A 27,508-nucleotide genomic window follows, 5' to 3' on the forward strand; every position below is an offset into this window, starting at 1 on the left:
TAGAAAATAACTGTTCCAGCTGTTACACAAAAATGTTTCTATGAAGGCTTGAATTTCCCATTAAATATCACTGTTATTACAAAAGAAAACTAAAATCCACATCCTGTTCCTCAATATTTAAGTCAAAAGGACATTGGCCAGGTGGACTAAACCTCCCTGGGATGTATTGCCAATTCTGTTATTGCAGCAATAGTACTGTGCAAATCACCTAGTGTTATATTTTCGAGCGAAAAGGCCAGTTCCTGAGTCACTGAACAGGCATTTAAACATCCTCCTAACTATTTGATTAATTAATTAGATTTAGAGATGATTAGTTCAGTTTACCTTATAGTACAGAGTTGAATTTCTCAAGCCAATACACAAGAAAAAAAATCAGCTATACTTCAATGGAGCATTTCTTTTCCTAAGTTACATTTTTTCAAAAAAGGGAAATGGGATGCAGTTTCCAGAGACAATGATGTCTTCTCTCTCCTGCTCATTTGTTCCAAAGGCTCATCCATATGAACACAGTGACAATTGGAAACTATAAGAGGTATTCATAGAAAATTGTTACATTTATGGCATATCTAATTTAATGTTGTATTATTCTGAATATTTTTTCTTGTAGCACAGTATAAATTAAATTTCTAAAGCTTCTGTTTGAGAATTAATTTGAAATGGAAAAGACTTTGATTTCAAATCTTAATATCATCACATTTCCTTGACTATCTCAAAAGCATCTTCTTTTATTCCTAACTTAATGTCTTTGTCAACTCACATCACAACATAAGATTCTTAAGAACAGGCCTATATATATATTCAATATATAGCAATGCAGACCTGAAGATGCTAAATATAGCCATGTTTATAGTATCTAACTGGTTCTAGTGAGGCAGGGGGATAGGCTAAGCAACAATTCTCTGTTTTGCCAGAAGATGCAGAGAACTATTGCCATCTCAATTGTATGCATTTCTTTAACAGCAAATTTGATAGGAAAAGAGATTTTGCAAAAGAGAATTTTCCCTTCTCACCTATACAATGTACCATTGCTCATAGCATCTGGGGAAGCACACTCCTTTCTGAAATACAATTCTTCAGGCATGGGAGCAAGATTGGCACAGAATGATTGAGGGGGTGTGAGGATGATGAGCCACTCATACTCCCATTCCAAACCTTATTCCTATTTATCATCTTCTCCCTCCTTGATTCTTGTGGAATTCCTCACTGCTTTAAAACTTTATTGACTTTTCTTTTTAGTCATCACAAAAATTATTAATGTCCATGAAGTGTACTAGTTTTCTGTTGCTATAACTAAGTCAAAATATGTGTAACTGAAATCACTGCATAATCTCTCCTTGTTTACCCACCCTTGTCTCTAATTTATCTGGAATTTCTTTTCAACTAAAGATTTTAAACTTGTAGAGATAGAGACTAGTCATACCTGTTCTTTCTAAATATATACCAATAACACTATATTAATTACCATATGCAGACATTGTAGTGACATTCTTAGAAGCGATGGGCATAGACAATCTGTCTGTTCACATAATTACTTGAGTTTTAATGAGTTTTGAGACCATTTAAGGAATATTTGAATGTTTTCCCCAAAACGCAAAATATGATGGTACTCCAAGGGAAAGTCCTCCATTAATTCTATCATAAATCCCTTTTTCACAACAAAAAAATGCTTCAAAAGAGGAACAGAGGCAGGAAAACCTCATATCACTTGCAAAAATAAGATAGGATAGGATAGGATTGACAAGGGACTACGACAATTAGATGCATGGAAGAGCAGACCAGACTTACAAACTCCAGGAAAGAACATTGAACTAACACGACCAACAATGCTGACACAAAAAGAGATTGCAAGCTAGAACAACAGCACTGCATGTAAGGGATACACCTAAGCAAGACAGTGGGGAGAATAGTCAGACGGCGATATCAAACAACCGTGCTCCACAACATGAATGTTCTAGGTGGGCGGGGCATACAGGGAGAGGCAGAGCAGTAAAATTCAAACGGATGTTGGTTAGCACAGCAGAAACAAGATTGATGCAGCCAATTGTAGGTGTGTGGGGGATGGACAGACCTATGATACGCTCATTGTCTAAATCTTAAGCTTCTCGAAGACTATAAGGATGAGCATTCCCAGATCCTGGCTTATACTTTGACAACGTCAGTAGCTGCTGACAAAAGCTTAGTTCTTAATAAAATTTTTAGTCTTGGAGATCAACGTTTTTAATAGTTTTTTCTATTATACATATACATATGCATATACACATTTATACATTTTTATATACATACATACATACACACACACATATACACACACACATATTAATCACTGTTTATTTTGAATGCATAGCGGAAAATGGAAGCTTGAGAGTTCACAAGGTTGATGCTATATGGAACAAAACTCTGACTGAAGCTGGATGTTCTGCTTTGGATACCACGAAGCCTCCCCCTAGAAGGTAACAAAGAAAACCGGTTGTGAAGAGGATGTATAGCAACCCAGGCAATCCTGCGGACCCTGCTCAAGCATCACTTATATGTCATGTCCTAGATAGAAGGAAGTGAACTGCCAATAATTTTTCTGCCATCCTTACCACTCTCTGCACGGCCTTCCTATCTGAAACAGTGATGCTTCTAAATCAGTCAGAAATGCAATATGATATAATGCTCTCAATCTTTCCTCTGTAGAAAGTGGTAAGGACAAGGGGAAGGAAAAGGGGCGTTATCTTACCTGAAAGCCTTTTCTCAGCACGGAGATGGAGAATCCACCAATGGGTTTTGACTGTATTCCTGCCCAATCAGATCAGTTCAGCCAAAGTTGCCACGCCCATCCTGGACCACCGAGATCCCAGTCTTGACGCGAGCGAAGCCCTTGACTGACAGCAGACGTTTTGGCTCACAAACTGACTAACCCTGAACCTATATGGTCTACAAGGGCGGGTGTGGATTCTCCATCTCCATGCTGAGAAAAGGCGTTCAGGTAAGACAATGCCCCTTCTCCAGCATTGGAGATGGAGAATCCACCAATGGGACATACCAAAACCTACTGTCCCTGAGGGTGGGAAATAGACTGGTCCAGTGTGGTACTTTGCTGCACAACCTGCTGAAGAACCCTCCTACCGAAGGAGGCCTCTGCAGAGGAAAACCTATCAATTTTATAGTGCCGAATGAAAGGCGATGGCGAAGCCCATGTGGCCACTCTGCAGACCTCCTCAATAGGAGCCCGAGTGGCCCATGCTGCCGAAGTGGCTGCCCTCCGTGTAGAGTGTGCTGTAACCTGTCTAGGAATTGGCAATGGCTCCGCCTGGTATGCCCCGGCAATGCATGCTCTAATCCACTACCAATGGTGGAAGAAGAAACTCTACAGACATCCAATGTATGCCATTGTCGTTCCAGGGCGTGCGCTGGATTTGGGCAAAAATCTGGTAGCACTATCTCCTGTGATCTATGAAATAAAGAATTGATCTTTGGGATAAAGGTAGGGTCGAGTCGAAGAACTACTCGATCCCTGTGGAAAACACACAGGTCATCCCATACTGAGAGCACCGCTAATTCAGAAATACATCGTGCTGACGTGATTGCCACCAAGAATGCTACCTTGTGGGACAGATAGCGGACGTTGCCTGTTATTAGGGGCTCAAATGGTGCCTTGGTAAGCGCCCGTAAGACCCATGGTAGTTCCCACGAAGGGTACCTGTGCACGGTGGGGGGCCTGATATTTGCGGCTCCTTTAAGGAATGAGCGGAGTAAAGGATGATGGTCCAGTGACTCTACAGAGTTACAAGATAGAACCGTGGAGGGGGCAGCGATCTGTCTGCACAGCGTGTTTGGGGCCAAGCCCCACTCCAGTCCTTCTAACAAGTAGTCCAAGATGTTGGGAATCATAAGTTCCCCTATGGGCAAGTGTCGGCTGGAGCACCATGTTTGAAAACTTTTCCACGTGGCTTCATATATGCGATTTGTGGAAGGATGGCAAGATGCCTGAATTACCTTGATGACCCCTTGCGAACAAAGCTCCCTTGTTATGATCGAGCGCTCAAGTGCCAAACGGCTAATTGTAGCCATTGGGGTTCCGGATCACCCCTTGACTGAGTGAGACTCGATCTGGGGGAACTCGCCACGGGTCCGTTAGAGAGAGGCTCCTCAGGTCAGCGAATCAAGGTCTCCTCGGCCAATATGGGGCCACCAGGAGTATCTCGGCTCACTCCCGAAGGAGTTTGCATATTACTGCAGGGAGAAGAGGCAGCGGGAGAAAGGCGTAAAGCAGGCTCTGTGGCCATGGGCTCCGGAGCGCATCTGTCTGCTCCGCTCCTGCGGATGGGAAGCAGGAGAAGAAGCAAGTCAGCTGTGCATTGGATGGTGACTCGAAGAGGTCCACAAGTGGGCGTCTGAAGCGGTGGCAAATCTCTTTGAAGACCCTTGGATGGAGATGCCATTCCGAGTGATCTACCGTTGCCCTGCTCAGCAAATCGGCCTGAGTGTTCACTTCCCCTGAGATATGATCGGCCTTGATTGAGGCCAGGTTTTGTTCTGCCCAGGATCCCAATAGGAGGGACTCGGACAATAGGAAGTAGGAATGGGTGCCCCCTTGGCAATTTACGTGAGCCTTGGCTGCCACATTGTCTGTGAGGACCAATATGTGCCGCAGTGTCACTAAATTGCCGAAGTGCTGTAGGGCTAGGGGGATGGCTCGTAGTTCGAGCCAGTTTATGTTGTCGGAGATCCGACATGGACCAACGGCCCTGTGTCCACTGAGACCAGAGGTGTGCTCCCCAGCCGAACAGGCTGGCGTCAGTCGTGAGTACTAACCTATCCGGTTCCCTGAAGTATGACCCTCTGAGTATTGCTGTAGACAACCACCACTTGAGGGAACGCCGTACTCGTTGTGGGAGTCTTACCCTTTGTTGGGATGCGCTTAGGTTCTGTCTCTGGAAGGAGAGCATGAACCACTGCAGTTCCCGGGAGTGGAGCCTGGATCACGGGACGATCGGTATGGCCGAGATCATCTACCCTAACAACTGGGATAGCCTGGCTAACTTTACTGTCTGGCTCCTGCGTACTTGGAGAACTAATTCCCTTATGCCGCTGCAGTGTTCCTGAGATAGGTATACCTGGCACTCCACTGTGTCTATGATGGCCCCGAGGTGTAATAGTCTTGTTGTGGGAACCAAGTGGCTTTTGGGAAAATTCACCGAAAACCTGTGGTCCTGGAGCATTTTTACCACCAGGTCGAGGTCCGACTGAGCATCCTAGTTGGATGACAACTGTATTAATATGTTGTCCAGATGACATTGGATTCTGACTGGTATCATTCGAAGATAAGCCACCAGGACTGCCAGGATCTTGGTGAACACCCTGGGAGCCGATGATAGGCTGAATGGGAGCACATTGAAAGTGGCATCCCATGTATGTGAAATGTAGGAACTGGCAGTGGGCCATAGAGATAGGGATATGGAGATATGCCTCTGTGAGGTCAATAGACATCAAGAGGTCCCCTTTTCTTACACTTCCCAAGATGGATCGGAGCGTTTGCATTTTGAATTTGCGACATGCCAGATGGAAATTCAAGCCTTTGAGATCTAGAATGGCCCTCCATCCCCCTGATGCCTTTGGGACGACAAAGAGTATGCAGTAAAATCCCTGACCTCTCTGGTCCGGAGATACCGGTTCTATGGCCAATAAGTGTAATAAGTGTTGAACGGCTTCATTCATGAGTCCAGGGAAATGGACAAGAGAGAAACTGATTTGGGGAGTTGGAGACAAATTCTAGGGAGAGACAGTGACGGACGGTGTTGAGAACCCACGCATCCGTGGTGGTGGCCTCCCAGTGGTGGGCAAACAGGGAGAGTCTGCCCCCTATGGGAGGTGCTGATGTGGAGTCATCTGGAATGGCGGAATGGCCTGCTGTTCCCTCGAAAGGGCCGCCTGCTCTGTGCTTGTTGTCTGGGTCTAGACGCCTGTCTATCTGCCTGTCTCTCCTGCCTATCTTGTCTGGACTCAAAAGGCTGCGATGCCTGGGTGTAGCCGAACCTGGTCCCTGCCCGAAAGGGCTGCCTCCTTGGGTAGTAACCGGAACGTTTGTCTGATTTCTTAAGGAGGTGATTAAGGACCTTGCGTTTGTCCTTGTTTTCCGTTAGGTAGGGACTCAGTGCGTCCCCAAACAGCTTGCCTCCCTGGTATGGGGCAGCTGCCAGCTTCCATTTGGACTTTGCATCGGCTTGCCATGTTTCAACCAGAGCATGCGCCGACCGGTGATGCTGGACGCTATGGCTCTGGCCAAAAATCTGGCAGCCTGGAGTGTTGCATCTGCCGCGTACTCCATGGCCGCTACCATTTTACTGAGGTCCTGGGGTGTGCGGAGGTCCTCCGCTGGAACTCTGGTCTGTAGTTGTCGAAGCCAGCTGAGCAAGGCTCTGTTGAAAAAGGAGGCGGAGGTTGCGGCCCTGATTGCCCATGCTGTCGCCTGGTGTGTTCTGTGGTAGGTGGACTCACATTTGCGGTCCTCGGCCTTAAGGGCCTCAGAGAAATCCCCGGATATGGCGGTGGCCGATACTAGGGGCCCCAAGGGCTCATCCACCGTCGGTACCTCCACCGTCTCCTCCAATTCCTTGGCTACATTGAACAACTTCTTGTCGGTGTTACCTGGGAGAGGAAGAGAAGCCGGAGAAGTCCATTGTTTCCGGATTGCGTTCAGGAATAAGTAGGGGCACGGGATCTGGTGTTGGGCCACTACTCGTTCGACGAAGTTCGGATCAGACTCCGCGTCCGAGAGAACGGGAGCCGATTCAGCTGAGGTTCCCTGTCTGAGATGAACTGTGGATGTAGCCTTACGCAGTAAAGTAATAAAGAAAGAGGGGTTAAAGAGGCCGCTGAATGAGGGCACATCAGGAGAGATGTCTTCCTCCTCAGACATTTGGACCTCCTGCTCTGTGACGGGTTGGTCGAGGTAAGAGTCCTCAGAAACAGATGACCCCGATGGAGAAGAGGGATAGTGATGGGCCTCCACCCCTTGTTGTTGGACAGGGCGAATCATGGCTGTTCCTGGCCTGGGAGCCTGGGACCTAGCCTCGAGGGCTCAGTCTACTGCTTGTGCGATCAGTAAGGCTAGGCGGTCCTCCGAGGGGAAAGGGACCGACTCGCTAGGACGTAGACCTGTGCAGTAGGGGTGAATGTGGCCTCTGGGGCCCCCTGAGATGCCCATGGAGTAGATTGGGAAAGGGAAGAGAACTCACCTGTCCCACGCCGCACGGGGGAATGTGAGGATTCCCCCATTGATCAGATTCCTAGTGGGGAAGTGGGGACCCCCAAAGGCAAGTCAGGGGCTAAGCCTCCGGTCTGAGTGGTTTCCAGTCTGGCCCTTTTCTGTGCCCTTGAGAACTCCTTTTCTAGGGCTTGGTGTCTCCTGCTGGTCTGTTTGTCTGCCTTTCTGGAAGATTTTTTGGTAGAACTGGCCTTAGTGGCCGTTGGTTTATCAGTGCCCTCCGGACCAGGTAAACCTGATGAGGATGGCAAGACTTCTGTCGAAGGAAGGATGGCTTCCTCCGTTCTCCGATAACACAGGGACACGGTAGGGGGCCCCTGGAATCTGGAGAGCATGCCCGCTGGGTAAGAACAGACATATTACAGGGGATGCCTGGAATCCAGGTATAGCCTTTATGTGGATAGGCTATGGCTGTGCACGGATAAGGACAGACACACGACTGGGGGCGCCTGGAATCCGGCCTGAAATGCTATGGATAAGGACAGACATATGACTGGGGGCGCCTGGAATCCAAGCAGCCGTTATCTGATAAGGACAGACACAAGACTGGGGGTGCCTGGAAAATTTGCAAAAAAGGCTGACAACTTGAGAGCGAGGAGACACCAGGACCTGAAAATTGGAGAATCAGAGAAGTATGGTTGTGTCCCCCCCTCAATCTAGTCGGATCCCCGAGTGGAGCTTGTGATTAATAATATTAATAATATTAACGATATAATATTGTGAAAATGTCTACGAGAAATCAGAGGTTCTTCTTTGTGCCCAGGGCGATCCTCAATAGATTCACCCAAAACTGCCTGCCTATGGTCTGATGTTTACCTCCCCCGGAGAAGGCAGGCTTCCACCCCAGGTGTTCCTCCCCCCCCCATGATAGGAATCTGTACAGCTTGCCTGCTGGAGCCTATTTAGGCCGCGCAGTCTCAAATTGGTGGCTGCGCATACGCCTCGGCTCCTCCTCTTTAAGTCTTTGTCCCCTGGGCCTTCTCAAGCCACGTGGGCACAACAAAGCAGCTGGGGTTCCTGAGTGAGTGAAAACTCAGGTGTCCTGAATCTGAGGTCTTCAATGGCTGCAGCCGCAGGCTCCGTTTGATCTGACTGTGGTAACAGCCATTAACCACAACTGCTTGTCAAACCGGTGCTTAATCCCCTTTGGAAGTGGAGGAAGGGTGTGGGAGGGGGGAGAGGAGGGGAGGAAAAAGCTCCTTTCTTAGCAGGGAAGAATATCCCCTCAATGGAGAAAGGCTAACTCTAATTTTTTGGGGTGTGATTAGGATTAAAGTCACCCAAATTAGGGAAGAAAAAAAAATCCAATTACATCTCTACAATCTCTCAGCTACTGGAAGGAAAATCCACCAATGGAGACTGTACCTGCCTAAGAGCCAAGTTGCACGTCTGATTCCTGGGCGAGATCAGTCAAGACTGGGATCTCGGTGGTCCAGGATGGGCGTGGCAACTATGGCTGAAGTGATCTGATTGGGCAGGAATACAGTCAAAACCCATTGGTGGATTCTCCATCTCCAGTGCTGGAGAATGAGTTTTTGTCATGCGATGCAGAAAATGCAGGCACTCATGGGCCCACTTCACCAGTGTCTCATTGTTGAGTGACTAAGCTAGTCTATTTGTTAGCTGCACACCCAGAAACTTGATGCTGCTAACCACATTCACATGAGAATCATTAATACACAGATATATAGGATAAGGCTGTGTGCAGAACTCACTGACAAATCTGGTAAACCATTTTTTAATGCCTTTTAGCTCGAAAGTCTGATTCAAAAATTATTCCAATCATATTGGATGCTTATTTAGATCTTAGAAAGGATGTATCTACTATTGCCAAAACATCTTTTACATTCAAACCTTTTTTATCAAAGCACATTTTCAGAAACGAAGGGAAGCAAAACAGGTCGCTCTAGGAATAAGCTATTTCAAACCAGAGAGAACCGATAGAAATCTGGAAGTTAGCTGAAGAAGGTTAAGCAGTCTTTTGCCTTCGTGTCCATAAGCCTCCTACTTGTGAATTCTGACACCATTACTAATTATTTGATTGAACAGAAGGTGATCATCTAATTCTGTAATTTGTGTCTAATAGCATTCACCTCATTTGAATCATAGAAAAGGAAACCCAGAAACAGAAATTCCATGCCATTTGCCAATAATATCTGGCTATACTGGAAGAACTGAAAGTGAGAATAAGCATCTGTAAGAGGAAGGGAAGTAAGTGATGGAGCAATGCAGCTCTGTTCCTAATATATTTCCCCCATCATTGCAGCTGTTGCAAATCTATGGCACTAGTTTTAGAATGGTGTAGCATGATAGTGGGATGGATGAATGGGCAAGTTTTGCATTGCAAAATCTGATTCAGATTATAAAATCTTCAACAAAGTCTTTAATTTATGAAGCAACACTGAAGACTCAGGGTCCCATAATATACGGTACTTAAGGAATAACAATACTGTATTAGCACAAGAATTGGGTTAGACTAAAGTTCACTTTATGCCAGATTCCCAGATGTGAATAGGTAATTTTCTAAAAACTTGACCAGTGGATCTTCTGCTGTCTTCTATATTCAAAAACCTAGTGGAAGAGAATGCATACATGGCACTTCACAATAGTGTCTAGATCTGTCAAGCCAAATTACTGAAAAAGTTACTGTTCCTGTATTTAAAACTTCAACAGTTTGAAAATCTTTACTAGAAGCTCTCTTTTGGATGCCAACTCTTTGCAAGAAACCATAGAATGGCCTTTTGACAACCATTACTTCTATATCTAGCTTGTTATTGAAATATCTGTGTGTCAATTTCCATCAAAATTCTAAGAATTTTAATTACAAATGGGAAAAACATCCTTGTGCAAGTTGCTTGGGTCCTCACACCTGGCTCCTCCCAGAGCAGATAAACAAACAAGAGATGCCTCTTCTGCACTTTGTTTATTAAGACGCCCAAATGAGGAGCACTGACTAGATTTGTTTAACAAACTGCAATTAAAATTAATGGTTTCTTATTCGCTTCTTATCCAAGTTTAGATTCCATATTAAAGAAATCACAAGACTTTTCATACTTGATTCAGCTTAAAATCTTCAGAATTCTGTTTATGTGAAATGCATAATGTATTTATGATAATATTTCCATTCAGAATGATAACTGAACAATTAATGTTACCACTATGATGTTGTTACTAGTGTTGTTAATCTCAAGTTTGCTTTTTTTTTTTACTAGCTCTATTAGTTTCATAGAATTTTATATGCTGGTTAAGATGATAAATATAATCAAGAGCTAGAAAGGGTGGAACACAGAGAGCAGAGAGAAAATCCCTAGGTCTAATTCTCTTTCATTCATACACCTATTTCTTAGTTGGTGTGAAACACACATGGTTTCTTGCTCCCACCCTAACGAATCATTTCCATTGAAACCCAGCCCCTGGATCTGGAGCCTCACCCTGCTGGTGAATCTCCACCTTCCCGTAGAGATGGGAATCTTTCAAAAAGACTGCTAAATATCCCCTTCCTGGTTTGGCTTCTTCACTTAACCTTTTATATAATCTGGCTCCAGAGTCAAAACCACCATGCTGAGAGAAGAAGAATGGTGTTGCTAAACAAATATGCTCAATGGAACAAGGGAAGACAAAAAAAAAAAAAATGTAGGAATTAATCTGCTTCCATTCATCCTATATTATGCTCCTTCTTTTCTGTTGTCTTTCTTATTGCTTCAAATTTTTGTTATAAGATCCATGGAGCAAGCATTTCAGGAAGGGAACTTGCTAAGTGGATGGGCAGTGCTTCATTATATAGAAATAAATGCCAAGTATCAGGAAAAAAGATGTTGATTTGCAAATTATTTACAGCTTTTGGCAGATATTTTCTACATATTAATAATCAAAACTGTATTTCACTATATTATTTGGCATTCCTCACAAAAATGTTCACTAATACATTGATATTACTTCTCCATCACTTTTATTTGATTTCACTTGTTCTCAAGGCCATGATTCTGTAATCAAATCTGATTGACTATGTATTATTTTGTTGTCACTTTTCACTGCAAAATTCCATGACTGTTTGAAATGTCTCAAGGTTCTTTATCTCTTTAACATTAAGATAAATCCAAGAAAAAAACAGCAACAATCAAAAAAGGAAAAGTTGGCAGATGGCAAGTAAAACAACACCACCAAATATTTTAAAAGATAAATATCTAATGAAGTCTTTTTCAAGGAAAACTTCCTCAGTGAACAATTTTTGGTCTGGAACAAAAATGGAAATTTCTGGTTCTCATAAAACACATGAGAAATGTATTTATTAAGAAGACTGATACCTACCTTTCAAGTGACTTATATGAAAGGAACTTGACATGATATGACATTACATGACATGAAAGGAACATGACATATATGACATGACATAATATATAAGAGTGTGTATGTATGTATGTATAAACAGTCTTGTAACAATGCAAACAAAAATGAATAGACAATCCACCAGCCTTGAGAAAAATGGAAGATATCCAAATACCAGAAATGTGTGCTTGCCAAACTGGCACTGCAAACCACATCTGTCAATTTGACAAACATATAAGCTTTGCAGGCATTTGTAAATAGGAGAAAAGCTATACAACTACTGCAAAATCATACAGACTGATCACAAACAACAGCATGACAAAATAGCAACAATGGTGTATTGGAATAGCTGCAAGAAATATCATTTGCCTGCAAGCAAAAACTGGTAGAGCCATAAAGTAGAAATCATAATAGAAAATGAAGAAGCTAAAGTGTTCTGGGATTTAAAAATTCAAACAGAGAAGCACCTGACACATAATGCCCCAGCTTTAACAACCATTGATAAGAAAGACAAAAAAAGTCTGGATAATGGATGTGGCACTACCTGGTGATATCAGAACAAAAACGAATTGGAGAAAATCACGAAATACTAAGACCTGCAAAAGGAAATAGAATCTAATCTCCAATTATACCAGGGTTAATAGATTGAAGCTGCTACAAGGAGCTGAGTTCAATCAACTCTGTGACAGCTTTCCCAAAGGCTGAAGACAAAATTATTCTTGAGGGCCTTCAGAGTTGCCTTGTTGGTGATTTTTACTGTAATATTATTATAGTTTTGTTTTTTATTAATCATCCTATTGGGATGCTAGAATATTATTGTTTGGTTTGAGTTGTTTATAGTAGACAATTAATATTATTCCTACAGTTGTTTATGTTTATATATTTATTATGGATGTTTTATCATTTACAGTTTTGTGTTGTACAATAAATACTTTAAATCCTTACTTGTAAGCCACCATAACTCTGAATGGAGTTGCCAACATATAAATACATACATACCAATGATCTGACTTATCATATGTTCTTATTTACCCACAGCATTATCTTTATTCTTTATCTTTATTTTCATATCTACCTAGCCTTGCTTGTCCTCATCTCCAAATAAGATACCATCAGCATATCCTTTTTCTGCTTTGCTCCTTCACCCACAAGGACTCTTCCTCAAACTTGTTTTCCCCAGAGTTTCAGCTATTTAGTTGGCTGCCTTCCTTTTCTCTTTTACCATTGCTGCTGTTTTTCCTTTGAGGTCTTCAGCTGTTTCCAGCATTGGCCAAAATTTCCCAGTACAACAAAAATGACTTTTAAATCACTGAAGTTTCAGAACTCCAGCCGCAGAGAAAGACCTTTGTATTTTATTATTGAGTGGAGAAAGGGACCAAAAGAGAACAGAGCCAACTTTTGATTGGCTCTGTCTAAAGAGAGAAGGGGGTGAGAGAGAAGAGGGGCAGCCTTTTGTCCATACCATGGAACATAATAGTCACCCTTTTGTACAGATGGAGCTGACCCTGCAGAAATGAGACAGACAGGGAGTGGTTTAATGCATCCCAAACCCATCTCTTTTCCTGCCATCCTCCGATGCCTTTGAACTTATTTGGCAAAGGACCCATTTTCTCTTTCTGAAATGACAAAAGCAAAAAAGGAAGAAAAAGAGGGGGTGAATTCTTTGGTCTGTATGAATTGGAAAGTGGAAAGCTGCCTCTACACACCAGATATTATATCTGAATAGAACAGAACATCCAGAAGTAGTTGTTTTCAGGCATTTGAAAAAGCGAAGAATGGATTTGCTTAAAAACTGTGGCATTCTCTTTACAACTGCTGCATTTGCTTAAAAATGCTGCAAAAAATAAAATTAAGTATGGTCACATGGTGACCTGCTTTACAATGATCACAACCCATAGCCAAAATTGCAGGCTCAATTGCAGTTGTAACTTTAGAACTACCTTTAAGAAATTCCAGAAAAATTGACTTTGTGAATAAAAAGTCATCTTTGTTATCTTATTGCCAAAAAAGGCTCTCTAAACTTATTTGTATCAAAAAGAGAAAAATAAAGGTAAAGGTAATGTTTCTGACTCTAAGGAGAGGTGCTCTTCTTAACAAAGGGAGCCAGCGTTGTTCAAAAATATTTCCGTGCCCATGTGGCCAGCATGACTATATGCCAAAGCACATGACCTTCCCAACAAAGTGGTACTTATTTATTCTCTTGCATTTGCATGGTTTCAATCTGCTAGATGGGCAGAACTCTACTCAGATAAAAACCACACAACAGTCAAAAACTTTCATTGAGGGCTAATAATCTATTGTCTTAGTTTCTATTTGGCAATGCATCCTGAATTTTCTGCAACCAACCATATTTTAAAAAATGAACATTATTTTCCTCATTCTGATGAAAAACATTGACATGTGTTTATGGGCTACATAGGATAGGAGAATTGGAGTGAAGGCTTACTTGGGTCTGAGAAAGAACTCACAAGGAAGTGCACTACATTATACTAGCTAAAATTCACTGCGAAGAGGAAAAACACTGTGAGTCACAGTATGAAAAGTAGAAAGAATTCAGCATTGGAAAGCCTAAGCTTACCCTGGTCCTTATGGTGAGTTTGGTGACCTTAAAATTAGATTTGTGTGCTGTTCAGTGAAGATGCCTTCTTTTATTTGGGTGCCAGCCACTACATGACAGTACTAATAGCAATATGGGATGAAAGGTTCATCTTAGTATGAAGCAGGCACCAATCTGAAAAAATTGTGTATGTTGGAAAAAAGTTCTCCTACAACATTGGTTTAAGTTGATAAAAAGTTAACTTGGTTATATATGTGTATAACCCCAGGTTCAAGACTACATGGTAAGAAAGCAACTTCTCCTCCTTCACTGATGCCTTGTTTAAAATGTCCAGTTCCATGTTGCAAAAGGATATGCTGGTAAATGTTCTGCTGAAAATCATGACTCTTTTGCACAGCATTTTGCTAACAAAGTTTCTCAAAAGTCCAAAGATCTTGAATTTTCTTAGATGGAATCATAGTATTATTTTAATCAACACTTCTTTTTATCTGTGACAAAGTGACAACATAATACCATCAAGTCCCCATGCAGATCAGAACCATGAGTGATCAATGCCTCATTTTGGGAAGGATTCTTGTGAATAGCCTTGAAAGAGCTGTGGTGTGCTATCTCCTTAAGACACCCTCTAACTATTGGCCATATTTAACTATTGCCAAATCTCCAGGCTTTCCTTTTGCTGTTGAGAGGATAGAGAGTTATGAAGTGCTCTAAATCAGGGGTCTCCAACCCCTGGTCCATGGACTAGTCCCGGGCTGCAGTATGCCAGAAACCATGCCCAAAAGGTTGGGCGCCGCTGCTCTAAATCAATGTTTCTTAATTTTTTTTTCTCTCAGGATTCTTTCCCACTTTTAAAGATTAAGGAAGACTCTGAAAGAACTTTTGCTTATATGGGTTATAGTTATCAATATTTGTTAATAATGTCAGTGAAAACACAATTCCTGGGTATATCCATATCATAAAAAGAATTAAAACACGAACACCAGGAAAAATCCAAACTAGAAAAACTTTAATAAATACCGAGCTTTCATCGGAAAACTTCCAACATCGTCAGGGTTTGATGCTAGTTAATGGGAGAAGCTTATATAAGATTAACAAGTGTTTGCATCCGGCTACTGGACCTCGTCATCGGTCCTAGCTGATTGGGTTGCATTCTGACCGTACCCTTAACATCTGTATCCAACCTTTTCCTGTTTCCCTTTCCTATACGTATATTACCGTTCATCCCCTCATCACTGGTTCTCGGGCTAAGCGGAGTCCTTCCCCCCCTTTTTTGGGTGATCCTTGTCTCCATACCTCCCCAATTCCAGAACGGACAGAGAACATTTACATCTGTACATACAACATGGAGATCCCTCCGTGGGAGATAAATACGGAGGGTTAGCATTGAGCAAGATTCCCGGGGGGACCCCCAGGACAATATAGATGTAGGGAGCACAGGGAAGAGAGGTAAAGGAAGAGGTATCAAGAGAGAGGATACATACATAAATGCCGCTCACGTAAAAAGGGAGAGGGAGATAGAAGACACAGAACAGAGAGAAACACCCGGTTTACAACCTAATGGGGTGGGAGGAATTGATCGGGGCTTGAATGAAGCGTATAATAGGGGAAAGGGAGGAATGAGTAAGCTGCAATTAGGAACCCCTAATGAGGAGAATAACGTGAAAGGGAACTGGGGAAGTATTATTTTTTAACATAGAGTGGCAAATAATTTTAATTTCATGGTCTTTTCAGAGAGCCTTGGGAGATCCCTAGGGTCCTAGGACCGCACTTTAAGAAACATGCTCTAATTGAAGAAAATAATCTAGAAATATCTAAAAGAAGAAAATTATCTAGACTTTTTTCACTCAGGATACAGGTCTGGATGAAAATGGTATTGATTTTGCTGGTAGATTCCGATAATCATTGTTAGGAACTGAATAGATAAAGTGTGCCCCTTCTGTTCTGATGATTGGGCTTTGTTTTTATTATTGGCTTACGTGCTGTTTTATGTGGATGTATTGCTGTTTATTGATGCTGGTCTATGAAGTAATAAAGATTTAATTTGATAAGATGTGTTGTTTCCTGATGACATACCAAATGGGTGACCAAATAAATAAATAATCTTTAATGTCCTTCAATATCCTTGATCCTGATATCTGAATAAAATAGGAGGATGACAGATCCTTTACCCAGTGATGAAGAAAAAAAGCATGGGTTAACTCTAAAATAAGCAGAAACTATATGTAAGTGTCTCAGACAGATACCAAATTCATGTGGATATAAAAAAGGGGAGGGGGTACAGCACAATTAGACTTGCAAGCTTGTTGTTATAGCTAATCTCAATAAAAGTCTTAGTCTTCTGGGATTGATTTGTGGTTTGGTCTAACTGGTAGAACGCTGTTATCTTTCCACCAAAGTGGTACCTAATTATCTACTCGCATTAGCATGCTTTCAAACTCCTAAGTTGGCAGGAGCTGGGCCAAGAACAAGGCCTGGTGCTCAGGTCTCAAACCTGGGACATCTAGCTGACAGTATCTTAACCACTGAGCCATCATGCTGCTTGATAAATAGGTACCACTTTGGTGGGAAAGTAACAGTGAAATAATGCTAGCCTCATGACCACAAAAGATGTTCAGACACTGCTGGTTCAATAGCCTTGAAACAGAGATGAACGCCACTCCCTAAAATCGGATATGGCTAGCGGAATAAACTCCACAGGAACACCTTCACCTTTTTACCTCTTTGGTGGCAGCTGACACACTATCCTGGACTGGGCACAATTTTACAGTGATTCTACTTCTTCCTCAGAAAGTGTTTGTGAAGGAGAGAAAGCTAACTCAGAGGCATCGTCTAACTCAGTGGCCTTTTCTAACTTAGAGAAGGCTAACTATATGCTAAGAGTCATTCACTGGCTGCCTGTAAGTTTCCAGATGCATTTGAAAGTTCTTTTTTTAATCTATAAAACTATATGGTTTAGTGCCAAGATATTTCCAGGGAAAAATTCACCAAACAGAACTGATTCAACTTCTTTTTCCGTATCTAGATCGAACTTTAGACTACCAAAATGAACCCATCTTCTTGGCTTTATCATTGTCCAGCATATACCAACAATGACTTATTTTGGGCCAATTGATCCAGCTAATTGATATATTTCAGAAAAAATTACTGTTGATCCCTTACTTCCATGAGGAGGGGGGGTATTGAGGACAGAAGGTGGTGCTCTTAGAAGTTAGATTACTCATGGGGACAATCTTATTAGTTAATTTAATCTGTTGTTTGTTATTCCAGTTATTTTAATGAAGATGTTGATTATTTTTGCAATTTATTATTGTGTCCCATAGTTTATTTTATTTTGGTGCCTTTGAGTCAATCCTAACTTCCTAGAAATTACCTAAAGTTCCTACAGTTTTCTTGATAAGGTTTTATAGAAATGGTTTGTTATTGCCTGCTTCCTAAGGCTGAGAGACAGTGACTTGTCCAAGGTCACCCAGCTAGCTTTGGCCCGAAAGAAGGACTAATACCCAATCAACAATTTTTTATTTTTATACCATTGCCATAGTATAGAAATGTAATAAAATAAGTTAATAAACTAATTAGCTATGTATAGGATAAATGCATGGTTATTTCGTTTTTTAAAAAAAATTACATATATGTATATATCTCTAACTTCCAAAAACCACTTTAGGGGAGCTAAATACAATTTGGAAGAAGCAGCTAAGCTTCAACTATGTGTACCAACATTGCTTGGGGCTAGACGATATGATATTCCAAAAAAAACCAGTGCTATAAAGATACAATTTATTCTATAATTTCTCAAGTCGGTACAGAATGTAATCAATAAGCTGCCATATTATCTTTGCCCTTTCTGGTGCATGCCATTTCTCTAGGGAGGTGAAGAGATGCAGAATAGCTGCTGGGCTGCTGTGGCCCAGAATGGTCAATAGAATAGATCTCAATGGCCCACAAAACAGACTTCAATCAGTGCACATGAGCTTGTCCAAATGTTAATATTTGGTTAGCTGCAAATATTTCAGGATAATTTCAGCCAGAACTGAACATAAATGACAACTTAACATAAAAAAATTAATTTGCTGATTTTGTTGCAGGATGATATGGCACATCAGGTATAAAGAGTTCACAAATCTATACCTACTTTTCCTGCCTTGATGTTCTCAGATATGTTGAAATACACCTTCTAGAATTCCAAGTTATTTTGACCGATAGGCACACTATATTTAGTGAAATTATAATCAATATATCTGGAAGGTAATATTTGGATGAGGCTACTACTGCATAGTAACAGAATATAATTCTATAATTTTTTTAAAAAAAGAAAGTTATTTATGCTTGAGAAGAACAGAAAAAAATGAGCAAATATATTTGATTCCTGAGATACCAACAATCAATTAGATATATTCATAAGCTAAAACAGCTTTGGAGAGAAGGGGCGTTGAATTACCTGAACGCGTTTTCTCAGCACGGAGATGGAGAATCCACCAATGGGTTTAGACTGTATTCCTGCTCAATCAGATTAAGTCAGCCAAAGTTGCCACGCCCGTCCTGGACCATAGAGATCCCAGTCTTGACACGAGCGTAGCCATTGACTGACAGCAAGACACTGTGGCTCACCAAACTAACTAACCCTAGGCCTAAATGACTTGCAAGGGTGGGAGTGGATTCTCCATCTCCATGCTGAGAAAAGGCGTTCAGATAAGACAACGCCCCTTCTCCAGCACTGGAGATGGAGAATCCACCAATGGGACATTGGTGAGGGTGGGAAGCAGACTGGTCCGGTGTGGCACTTTGATGCATAACCTGTTGGAGAACGCTCCTACCAAAGGAAGCCTCAGCGGAGGCGAACCTATCAATTTTGTAGTGCCGAATGAAAAGAGATGGTGAAGCCCATGTGGCCGCCCTGCAGACTTCCTCAATGGATGCCTGAGTAGCCCAGGCCGCGGAAGTAGCTGCACTCTGTGTAGAATGGGCAGTAACCCGTCATGGAACCGGCAATGCCTCAGCTTCATACACCCCGGCGATGCAGGCCCTACTCCACCTGCCAATTGTGGAAGAGGAAACTTTCTGACTTTTGGAGGGAGAGTGGAAAGATATAAAGAGGGCTTCAGATTTGAGGAATTCCGCTGTCCGCGAAATGTAGTACCGGAGTGCTCTACGGACATCCAAACTATGCCATTGTCATTCCAAAGCGTGCAATGGTTCAGGGCAAAAATCTGGCAGCACTATCTCCTGTGATCTATGGAACAGTGAATTGACAAGGAATGCCACCTTGTGGGACAGGTAGCGAACGTCGCACGTCCTTAGGGGCTCAAAAGGTGACTTAGTAAGAGCCCAAAGGACCCATGGTAACTCCCACGAAGGGTACCTGTGCATGGTAGGAGGTCTGGTGTTAGTGGCCCCTTTAAGGAATGAGCGGATTAAGGGGTGATGACCCAATGTCCCCGCTGAGTCGCATGTGAGGACCGTGGAAAGCTGCAATCTGTCTGCGCAATGTGTTTGGCGCCAAGCCCCTCTCCAGACCATCTGACAAGTAGTCCAAGATATGGGGAATTGTGAGTTCCGAGAGTGACAACTGTCGGCCAGAGCACCATAATTGGAAGCTTTTCCACATGCCTCGTAAATGTGGTTAGTGGAAGGGCGGCGGGAGGCCTGGATTACTGTGATGACCCCTGGTGAGCAAAGCTCCCTTGTCAAGATTGAGTGCTCAAGTGCCAGACGGCTAACTGAAGCCACTGGGGTTCCGGATGGAGAATAACCCCTTGGCTGAGAGAGACCCATTCCTGAGGAATCCGCCAAGGGTCTGAGAGGGAGAGGCTCATCAGATAGGCGAACTAAGGTCTCCTTGGCCAATAAGGGGCCACCAGGAGAACCTCCACTCGCTTCCGAAGGATCTTGCGTATTACCACCGGGAGAAGAGGTAGAGGGGGAAAGGCGTAAAGCAGGCCCTGCAGCCATGGGCTCCGGAGAGCATCCATCTGTTCCGCCCCTGTAGTTGGGAACCGGGAGAAGAATTGAGGCAGTTGGGTGTTGGACGGGGATGCGAAGAGGTCCACAAGTGGGAGGCCGAAACGGTGACAAATTTCTCTGAAAACCCTTGGGTGAAGGCGCCATTCTGAGTGATCTACCGTTGTTCTACTCAGAAAGTCGGCCTGGGTGTTCGCTTCCCCCAAAATATGATCAGCCTTGGTGGAGGCCAGATTGTGTTCTGCCCAGGATCCCAGTAGAAGAGACTCGGTCAAGATTCAAAAGATTCCGAGAGCAGGTACCCCCTTGATGGTTTATGTGAGCCTTGGCTGCCACATTGTCTGTGAGGACCAGTTCGTGGCAGCATGTCATCCGGTTGTGAAAGTGATGAAGGGCTAGGTGGATGGCTCGTAGTTCGAGCCAATTTATGTTGTGCCAGAGGTCTGAGTTGGACCAACGGCCCTGTGCCCACTGTGACCGAAGGTGTGCTCCCCAGCCGAACAGGCTGGCGTCTGTCGTGAGCACTATCCAGCTCCTTGAAACATGACCCTCTGAGTATGGCTGGTGATAGCCATCATATGAGGGAGCGTAATACCTGTTGTGAGAGTCTTACTCTTTGTTGGGAAGCACTGAGGTTCTGTCTCTGGAAGGGGAGCATGAACATTGTAGTTCCCTGGAGTGGAGCCTGGGAACGGGACAATTGCTATGGCCGAGATCATCTTCCCTAACAACTGGGAGAGACTGGCCAACATTACTGACCGATTCCTGCGTATCTGGAGGACTGACTCCCTTATACTGTCCCGGCGTTCTTGACACAGGTGCACCCGGCACTCCACCGTATCTATGATAGCGCCGAGGTGTAGCAGCCTTGTTGTGGGGACCAAATGGCTCTTCGGAAAGTTTACCGAGAACCCATGATTCTGAAGCAGCTTTACCACCAGTTCGAGGTCCGATCTGGCGGACTGGGTAGTCGATGACTGGATTAATATGTCGTCCAAATAGCATTGGACTCTGACTAGTATCATGCTTAAATGAGCTGCCAGAACCGCCAGGATCTTGGTAAACACCCTGGGAGCCGATGAGAGGCCAAATGGGAGCACCCTGTACTGAAAGTGGCGTCCCTTGTACGCGAACCGTAGGAACCGTTGGTGGGCCAGAGAGATAGGGATATGGAGGTACGCCTCCGTGAGATCGATAGACGTCAGGAGGTCCCCCTTTCCTACGCTTCCCAAGATGGAGCGGAGCGTTTGCATCTTGAGTTTGCGGTATGCAAGATGAAAATTTAAGCCCTTGAGATCTAAAATGACTCTCCATCCCCCTGACGCCTTGGGAACGATGAAGAGGATGGAGTAAAATCCCTGACCCCTCTGGCCCAGAGGCATCAGTTCTATGGCCCATATGTGCAGTAAATGTTGAACGGCTTCGTTCATCAACCTTTTCTTTGTTCGGTTCCAGAGGTATGGACAAGAAAGGAACCGATTTGGGGGGGTTGGAGATAAACTCTAGGGAAAGACCGTGACGAATGGTGTCGAGCACCCATGCGTCTGTGGTGGTGGTCTCCACTGGGGGGCAAATAAAGAGAGTCTGCTCCTATGGGAGGTACTGATGGAGAGTCACCTGGATCGGCAGAATGGCCTGCTATTTCCTCGAAAGGACCGCTTACCCTGGGATTGTTGCCTGGGTCTGGAAGTTTGTCTATCAGTCGGTCTCTCCTGCCTATCTTGCCTGGCCGCAAAGGGGTGGAAGGGCTGGGTGTAATTATATCTAGCTCCTGCACGAAAGGACTGTCTTCGTGGATAATAATTGGAGCGTTTGTCCGATTTTTTGAGGAGATGATTAAGGACCTTGCGTTTGTCCTTGTTTTCAGTTATGTAGGGATTTAGGGCATCCCCAAATAATTTACCTCCCTGATATGGAGCAGCTGCCAGCTTCCACTTAGACTTAGCATCAGCTTGCTAGTGTTTCAACCAAAGCATACGGCGACCAGTGATACTGGACGCCATAGCCCTGGACGAAAACCTGGCAGCCTGAAGGGTCACGCCTGACGCATACTCAATGGCCGCCACCATCTTGCTAAGGTCCTGGTGTGTGCAGATATCCTCCGCTGGAATCCGGGTTTAAAACTGCCGAAGCCAGCAGAGGGCGGCCCTGTTGAAAAATGAGGCAGAGATTGCAGCCCTGATTGCCCATGCAGCCGCTTGGTGCATTCTGCGATAAGTGGATTCGCACTTGCGATCCTCGGCCTTAAGGGCCTCAGAAAAATCCCCAGAAATAGCGATGGCCGATACTAGGGGACCTAAGGGCTCGTCCATGGCCGGTACCTCCAGAGCCTCCTCCAGATCCTTGGCAACATTGTACAACTTTTTGTCAGTGTTACCTGGGATGGGAAGAGAAGTCCACTGTTTCCAGATCATGTTCAGAAACAGAGAAGGGCAAGGGATGTGGTGTTGCGCCACGACCGGTTCGACAAAGTTCGCGTCTGCCTCCAAGTCCGGGGAAATGGGGGTTGTTGTTGACGAAGGCTCGGGCCCAAGATGGGCGGTGGATGTGGCCTTACGTAGTAGGGTGATAAAGGATTAAAGAAGCCACTGAAAGAAGAGGCCTCTGGAGGAGCTTCCTTCTCTTCAAACATTGGGATGTCTTGTTCTGTGTCGGGTTGGTGGAGGTAAGAATCCTCAGAAACTGATGACTCAGATGGAGAGGAAGGACTATAATAGACTTCAGTCCCCAGTTGTTGGATAGGAGGGGTAATCACTGGCCTGGAAGCCTGAGCCCTGGCGTCAAGGGCTCGGTCTACCACTTATGCGATCAGTAAGGCTAGGCAGTCCTCCGTAGGGAAGGGGGCCGGTTCGCTAGGATGGAGTCCTGCTGCAGTGGGGATAAATGTGGCCTCAGGAGCTCCCTGAGGAATCCGTGCAGCAGAAGATTGGGAAGCGGAAAGAAACTCGCCTGTCCCGTACTGCGCAGGGGAATGTAAGGAATCCCCCGTTAACCAGATCCCCAGAGGGGAGGTTGGAGCTCCCAGGAGTAAGTGCAAGGCTAACCCTTCGTTCTGAGGTTTCTCCAACTTGGCTCTTGGAGAACTCCTTTTCTAAGTCTTGGTGTCTCCTTTTTGCCTGCTTGTCTGTTCTTTTGGAAATTTTGGTGGTAGTTCTGACCTTAGTTTTGGCCGCCGTCTGATCAATGCCTTCCAGACCAGGTGGACCCAATGAGGATGGCAAGGCTCCCTTTGAGGCAAGAGTACAATCCTCCATTCTCTGATAGCACAGGGACACGATAGGGGGCTCCTGGTATCTGGAGAGTATTACATGCTGGGTAAGGACAGACATACTACAGGGGATGCCTGGAACCCAGGTACAGCCTTTGCGTGGATAAGGACAGGCGTACAATTGGGGACGCCTGGAATCCAACTATGGCTGTGCACGGATAAGGACAGACACACTACTGGGGGTGCCTGGAATCCGGCCTGAAGTACTGTGGATAAGGACAGGCATACTACTGGGGGCGCCTGGAATCCGAGTATAGTTGTTACCCGGATAAGGACAGACACACTACTGGGGGTGCCTGGAATCCGAGTGGAGCCGAATTGTATAATGACAAGCAGGGACCAGGAGACACCAAACCCTGAAAAGTGAGAGACCGGATGCTCAAAATGTTCAGTCAGGGCTCAGACCGGAGTGTGGGATGAATTTCAGAGATGTCTGCAGGCTCTGAATTTTCCTGACAGTAGGCCTCAGTTCAAAAAAAACAGGGCCGGTCCTGGCCACAAAATGGCGGCTGTCTACAAGATGGCAGCCCAACTGAGTGTATTACAAAATGGCGGCATCTGCAGGAGCACGGCCTGGTTAAGTGAATCGGACCTGCTCGGACTGTGCCCGCTTTGAATACCTCCCCACGTCAAGAGCCCCGCTTTCAATGTCAACCTTGGTGGTGAGAGGGGGTTCCACTTTTCCTGAATCCCCCGAGTTCGAAAGGGCCTGTTGTTCCTGGGGAGATTTAATTAGCCACACGGCCAAAATGGCAGCCACGCATGAAGGCAGGCTCTAAGGAGCAAGCCTGACCCGAAGAGCTCAATTTCAAAGGGAGGAATGCAACCGGAGCGCAAGGGGAAAAAACGGCCCCTTTTACCTTTCCGAGCAGCCGCCTGCCAGCTGATCGGCGCTGCCTCTATGCGCGCACGCACCTCCTCCATGAAAAAACCAGTTGTGAGCTAAGCGAAGAACATGGGGCTTGGATTTGTTGGAACAGACTTAAAGAGCCCCGCATGATCCTGAGCGTGAGCTAGGGAACCTGTGATCTTCGGCCTGTAAGCCTCCCATCGCAGCTGCAGCCGCAAGCTCTGATGGAAATTCAAAATCCCCCCCCCACAAGTGGATGAGGGCTAACAGCCATTAAACCCTGTCTGATCAGCTATTGAGGTAAAGGGGAAATTTAAAAGGGGAGGAAGAGGGGAAAGGAGCCCTTTCCCCCAAGTAAACTAGTTATATTCTCCCCCCCCCCCAATGTAGGATATTGGAAGCCAATTTTCAAGTTCCTGAATGAGAGAGGCACAGAAAATTTGGTACCGTTAGGCCAAATTTTGTGTTAACTACAGCACAGCAAAGCTACTGGGGAGAGGAAAATCCACCAATGAAGACTATACCTGCCTAAGAGCCAAACTTGCACGTCTGTCCTGGGCAAGATCAAGTCAAGACTGGGATCTCTATGGTCCAGGACGGGCATGGCAACTTTGGCTGACTTGATCTGATTGGGCAGGAATACAGTCTAAACCCATTGGTGGATTCTCCATCTCCAGTGCTGGAGAAATATAGAAGCCAATAAACTTTCCTGAAAAAAAGAGGAGGAAAAAATCTTATTTAGGTTGACACACAAGAAATAGGAAAAAAGCAGTTAAATTTGTCAACAGCTAGGTTTGCTTTGTGCACTTCAGTATTAATCTGAGGAATTGGCAGCCATGGATACAACATATTCATCCAAGTGCTAATGAAATCTGAGAGAATCAAGGAGAATTTTAAAAAGAGACTCCTGTTTGAAATTATGTGGGTCGGTTCTGAGCTAGATAAGTTGATGATCTAATTCTTGTTTCCTTCCTATATAAAGGGGGGGGGGAAGAGAAATCAAGTCTGTAATTAATTAATTACTCCTCGCATAAAATATAGCTTTTCTTATGTATGGGTAAGAGAAGCATTGTCTCCAATATCACATTAGCAATACATCTTGAGCTGGCATTTTTTTCCCCATAGTAGTATTTACATGCAACCTACTTTTCTTCTATGACGCACCTCAAAAGCCCCCTACAAGCAGGTTCCAATCCTCCAAGCACTGAACATACAAGACCTGCTTTGGATAAGCAAGATACTACACCACCTGCTTCCAGGAATATCTTCTGATATAGTATATGATAAATACACAGCTCCCAAATGACTGCATGCATTTTACAAATTCAGAAGCACATTACCTTCACGTTGGTGTGCACAGCTGATTCTGGGGGATAGACAATGAAATGCCGGAGAGTGAAGCCATAACCGCCCTGAAGGTTTTTGTGCAACACCACTGTCTTTGGCCCCACCCAGGGAAATGACTCCACGGGGGCTGCATTGGCATTTGTGGCTGTACCATCTCTTTGGACCAGTTTTGGCTGTTGTTAAAAACAAAAAGACAAGAATGAGCACAATCAAAGTTCCAAGAAAGAAAAATAAATTCACCTCCATCATCCATATAAATACTTGAACACAGCTTTTTGGTGACTAAAACAGAATATATATTTGGCTAGAAATACTTTTCCAAAGAGGAGATGGGAAAGAAACAGTGTTTTTAAAGGTCTTGGCAGTAGATATTCCTGGAACACATCCAGCTCCTCAATTCTCCTGGCTTCAATGGCTCCTTCCTGACAGAAACTGTTTTCTTTTGTGGGCAGAGGTATCTACATTGGAGAGACAGACTTCAGCTTTTCCCAGTGAATCCAGTTAGCTGTAAGAAGAATATTATTTTTCTTACAACTTACTGTTATAAAGTTATGGAATTTTTCTATTGAATATATCATTTGCCCAGAGTTTATCAAGTTAGAGAAAAGTAAGATTAAGAGTGAAATAATTAATGTTTTGTAAAGGCAGGCAGGCAGGCAGGCAGGCAGGAAGGAAGGAAGGAAGGAAGGAAGGAAGGAAGGAAGGAAGGAAGGAAGGAAGGAAGGAAGGAAGGAAGGAAGGAAGGAAGGAAGGAAGGAAGGAAAGATTTTTTTTTTACTATATTGAATCTCCTAACCAGTGGTGAGATTCAAATATGTGAACAACCGGTTCTCTGTGTGGATGCCACTTCCAGAAGTCCATTCTGGGCCTGGGCAACAAAAAATGAGTTACCAATTCTGCCAAAGTGGTGCAAACTGGCTGAATCCCACCATTGCTCCTAAAACATTAGTCTATCTGAAAAATAATGAACGTTTGCATCCAGAATGAGTTCTGTATCGTCCACTGGAGAAAGAAAAAAACAGAAATGGGCAGAATTGGACCCTCCAACTCATAAGCAGGTAAGACCAGACATAACTATTAGACCCTGTCTGGTCAATATATATATCTCATAGGGTTATTATGGAATAAAATAAAATAATCTCCAATTATACTTTCCAGAACTTTTTCAAAGTAGAACTGCATTTATATTATCCCTGGATTGGTTCGGGATCTGTATGATTGCATGGTATCATCTCCATTCTGCAGTAAAGTCAAATAATTTCCAGCTTCATTCTTATACCCCCAAAACCATTGTGAATATATTTTTGTCAATTAAGTATTGAAACATAGCCGGACATGTAAGAATGTCTGAAAGAAGTGGGGTTCACATTATTCTCCAAAGCACCAGAGGGCAAGACAAGAAACAATGGTTGGAAACTAATTAAGGAGAGACACAACCTGGAATTAAGGAGAAACTTCCTAACAGTGAGGACAATTAACCAGTGGAACGGCTTGCCCTCAGAAATTGTGGGCGCTCCCTCACTGGAAGTTTTTAAAAAGAGACTGGACGGTCCCTTGCATGAAATGGTACAGGGTCTCCTGCTTGAGCAGGGGGCTGGACTTTCAGCGCTATGCTATGCTATGCTATGCTATGCTATGCTATGCTATGCTATGCTATGCTATGCTATGCTATGCTATGCTATTCCTTGTCCTGTCTTAATCTCTTCTCCCTCAGTTTCCAATTACACTGCCACATTATCCTCAGACTAACCTTTTGATACTGAACAACAATCAGTTTTCTTTTACATCACCAAAGGGAAAAATCAGTATAAATGAAGGATAAGCAAAGGGGGGGGGGTAGTTGCTGCTTGGATTCAGATTTTTTTTCATTTCTATATTTGTCACCCGTACTGTTAAATCTGGAAATCTAATTATTCCCAGAGTAACAGTCATGGGGTCAGTAGTGAGGCA

General features: G+C 44.0%; 1 protein-coding gene across 7 annotated transcripts in view; it reads right to left on the reverse strand.

Annotated features, from left to right (window-relative positions):
- Window positions 1-27,508, reverse strand: part of ARHGAP23 (Rho GTPase activating protein 23) — a 236,373-nt gene that overhangs the window by 96,660 nt on the left and 112,205 nt on the right. For all 7 annotated transcript variants that reach the window (XM_039333128.1, XM_039333127.1, XM_039333126.1 and 4 more), the window contains exon 2: window positions 25,552-25,731. In XM_039333128.1, the coding sequence (XP_039189062.1) occupies window positions 25,552-25,731 (180 nt within the window). The remainder of the gene's footprint in view (window positions 1-25,551; window positions 25,732-27,508) is intronic.

Source organism: Crotalus tigris, unplaced genomic scaffold (genome assembly GCF_016545835.1).
Source record: "Crotalus tigris isolate CLP2741 ecotype Arizona unplaced genomic scaffold, ASM1654583v1 scf7180000024472.5447098, whole genome shotgun sequence".
Lineage (NCBI taxonomy): Eukaryota > Metazoa > Chordata > Lepidosauria > Squamata > Viperidae > Crotalus > Crotalus tigris.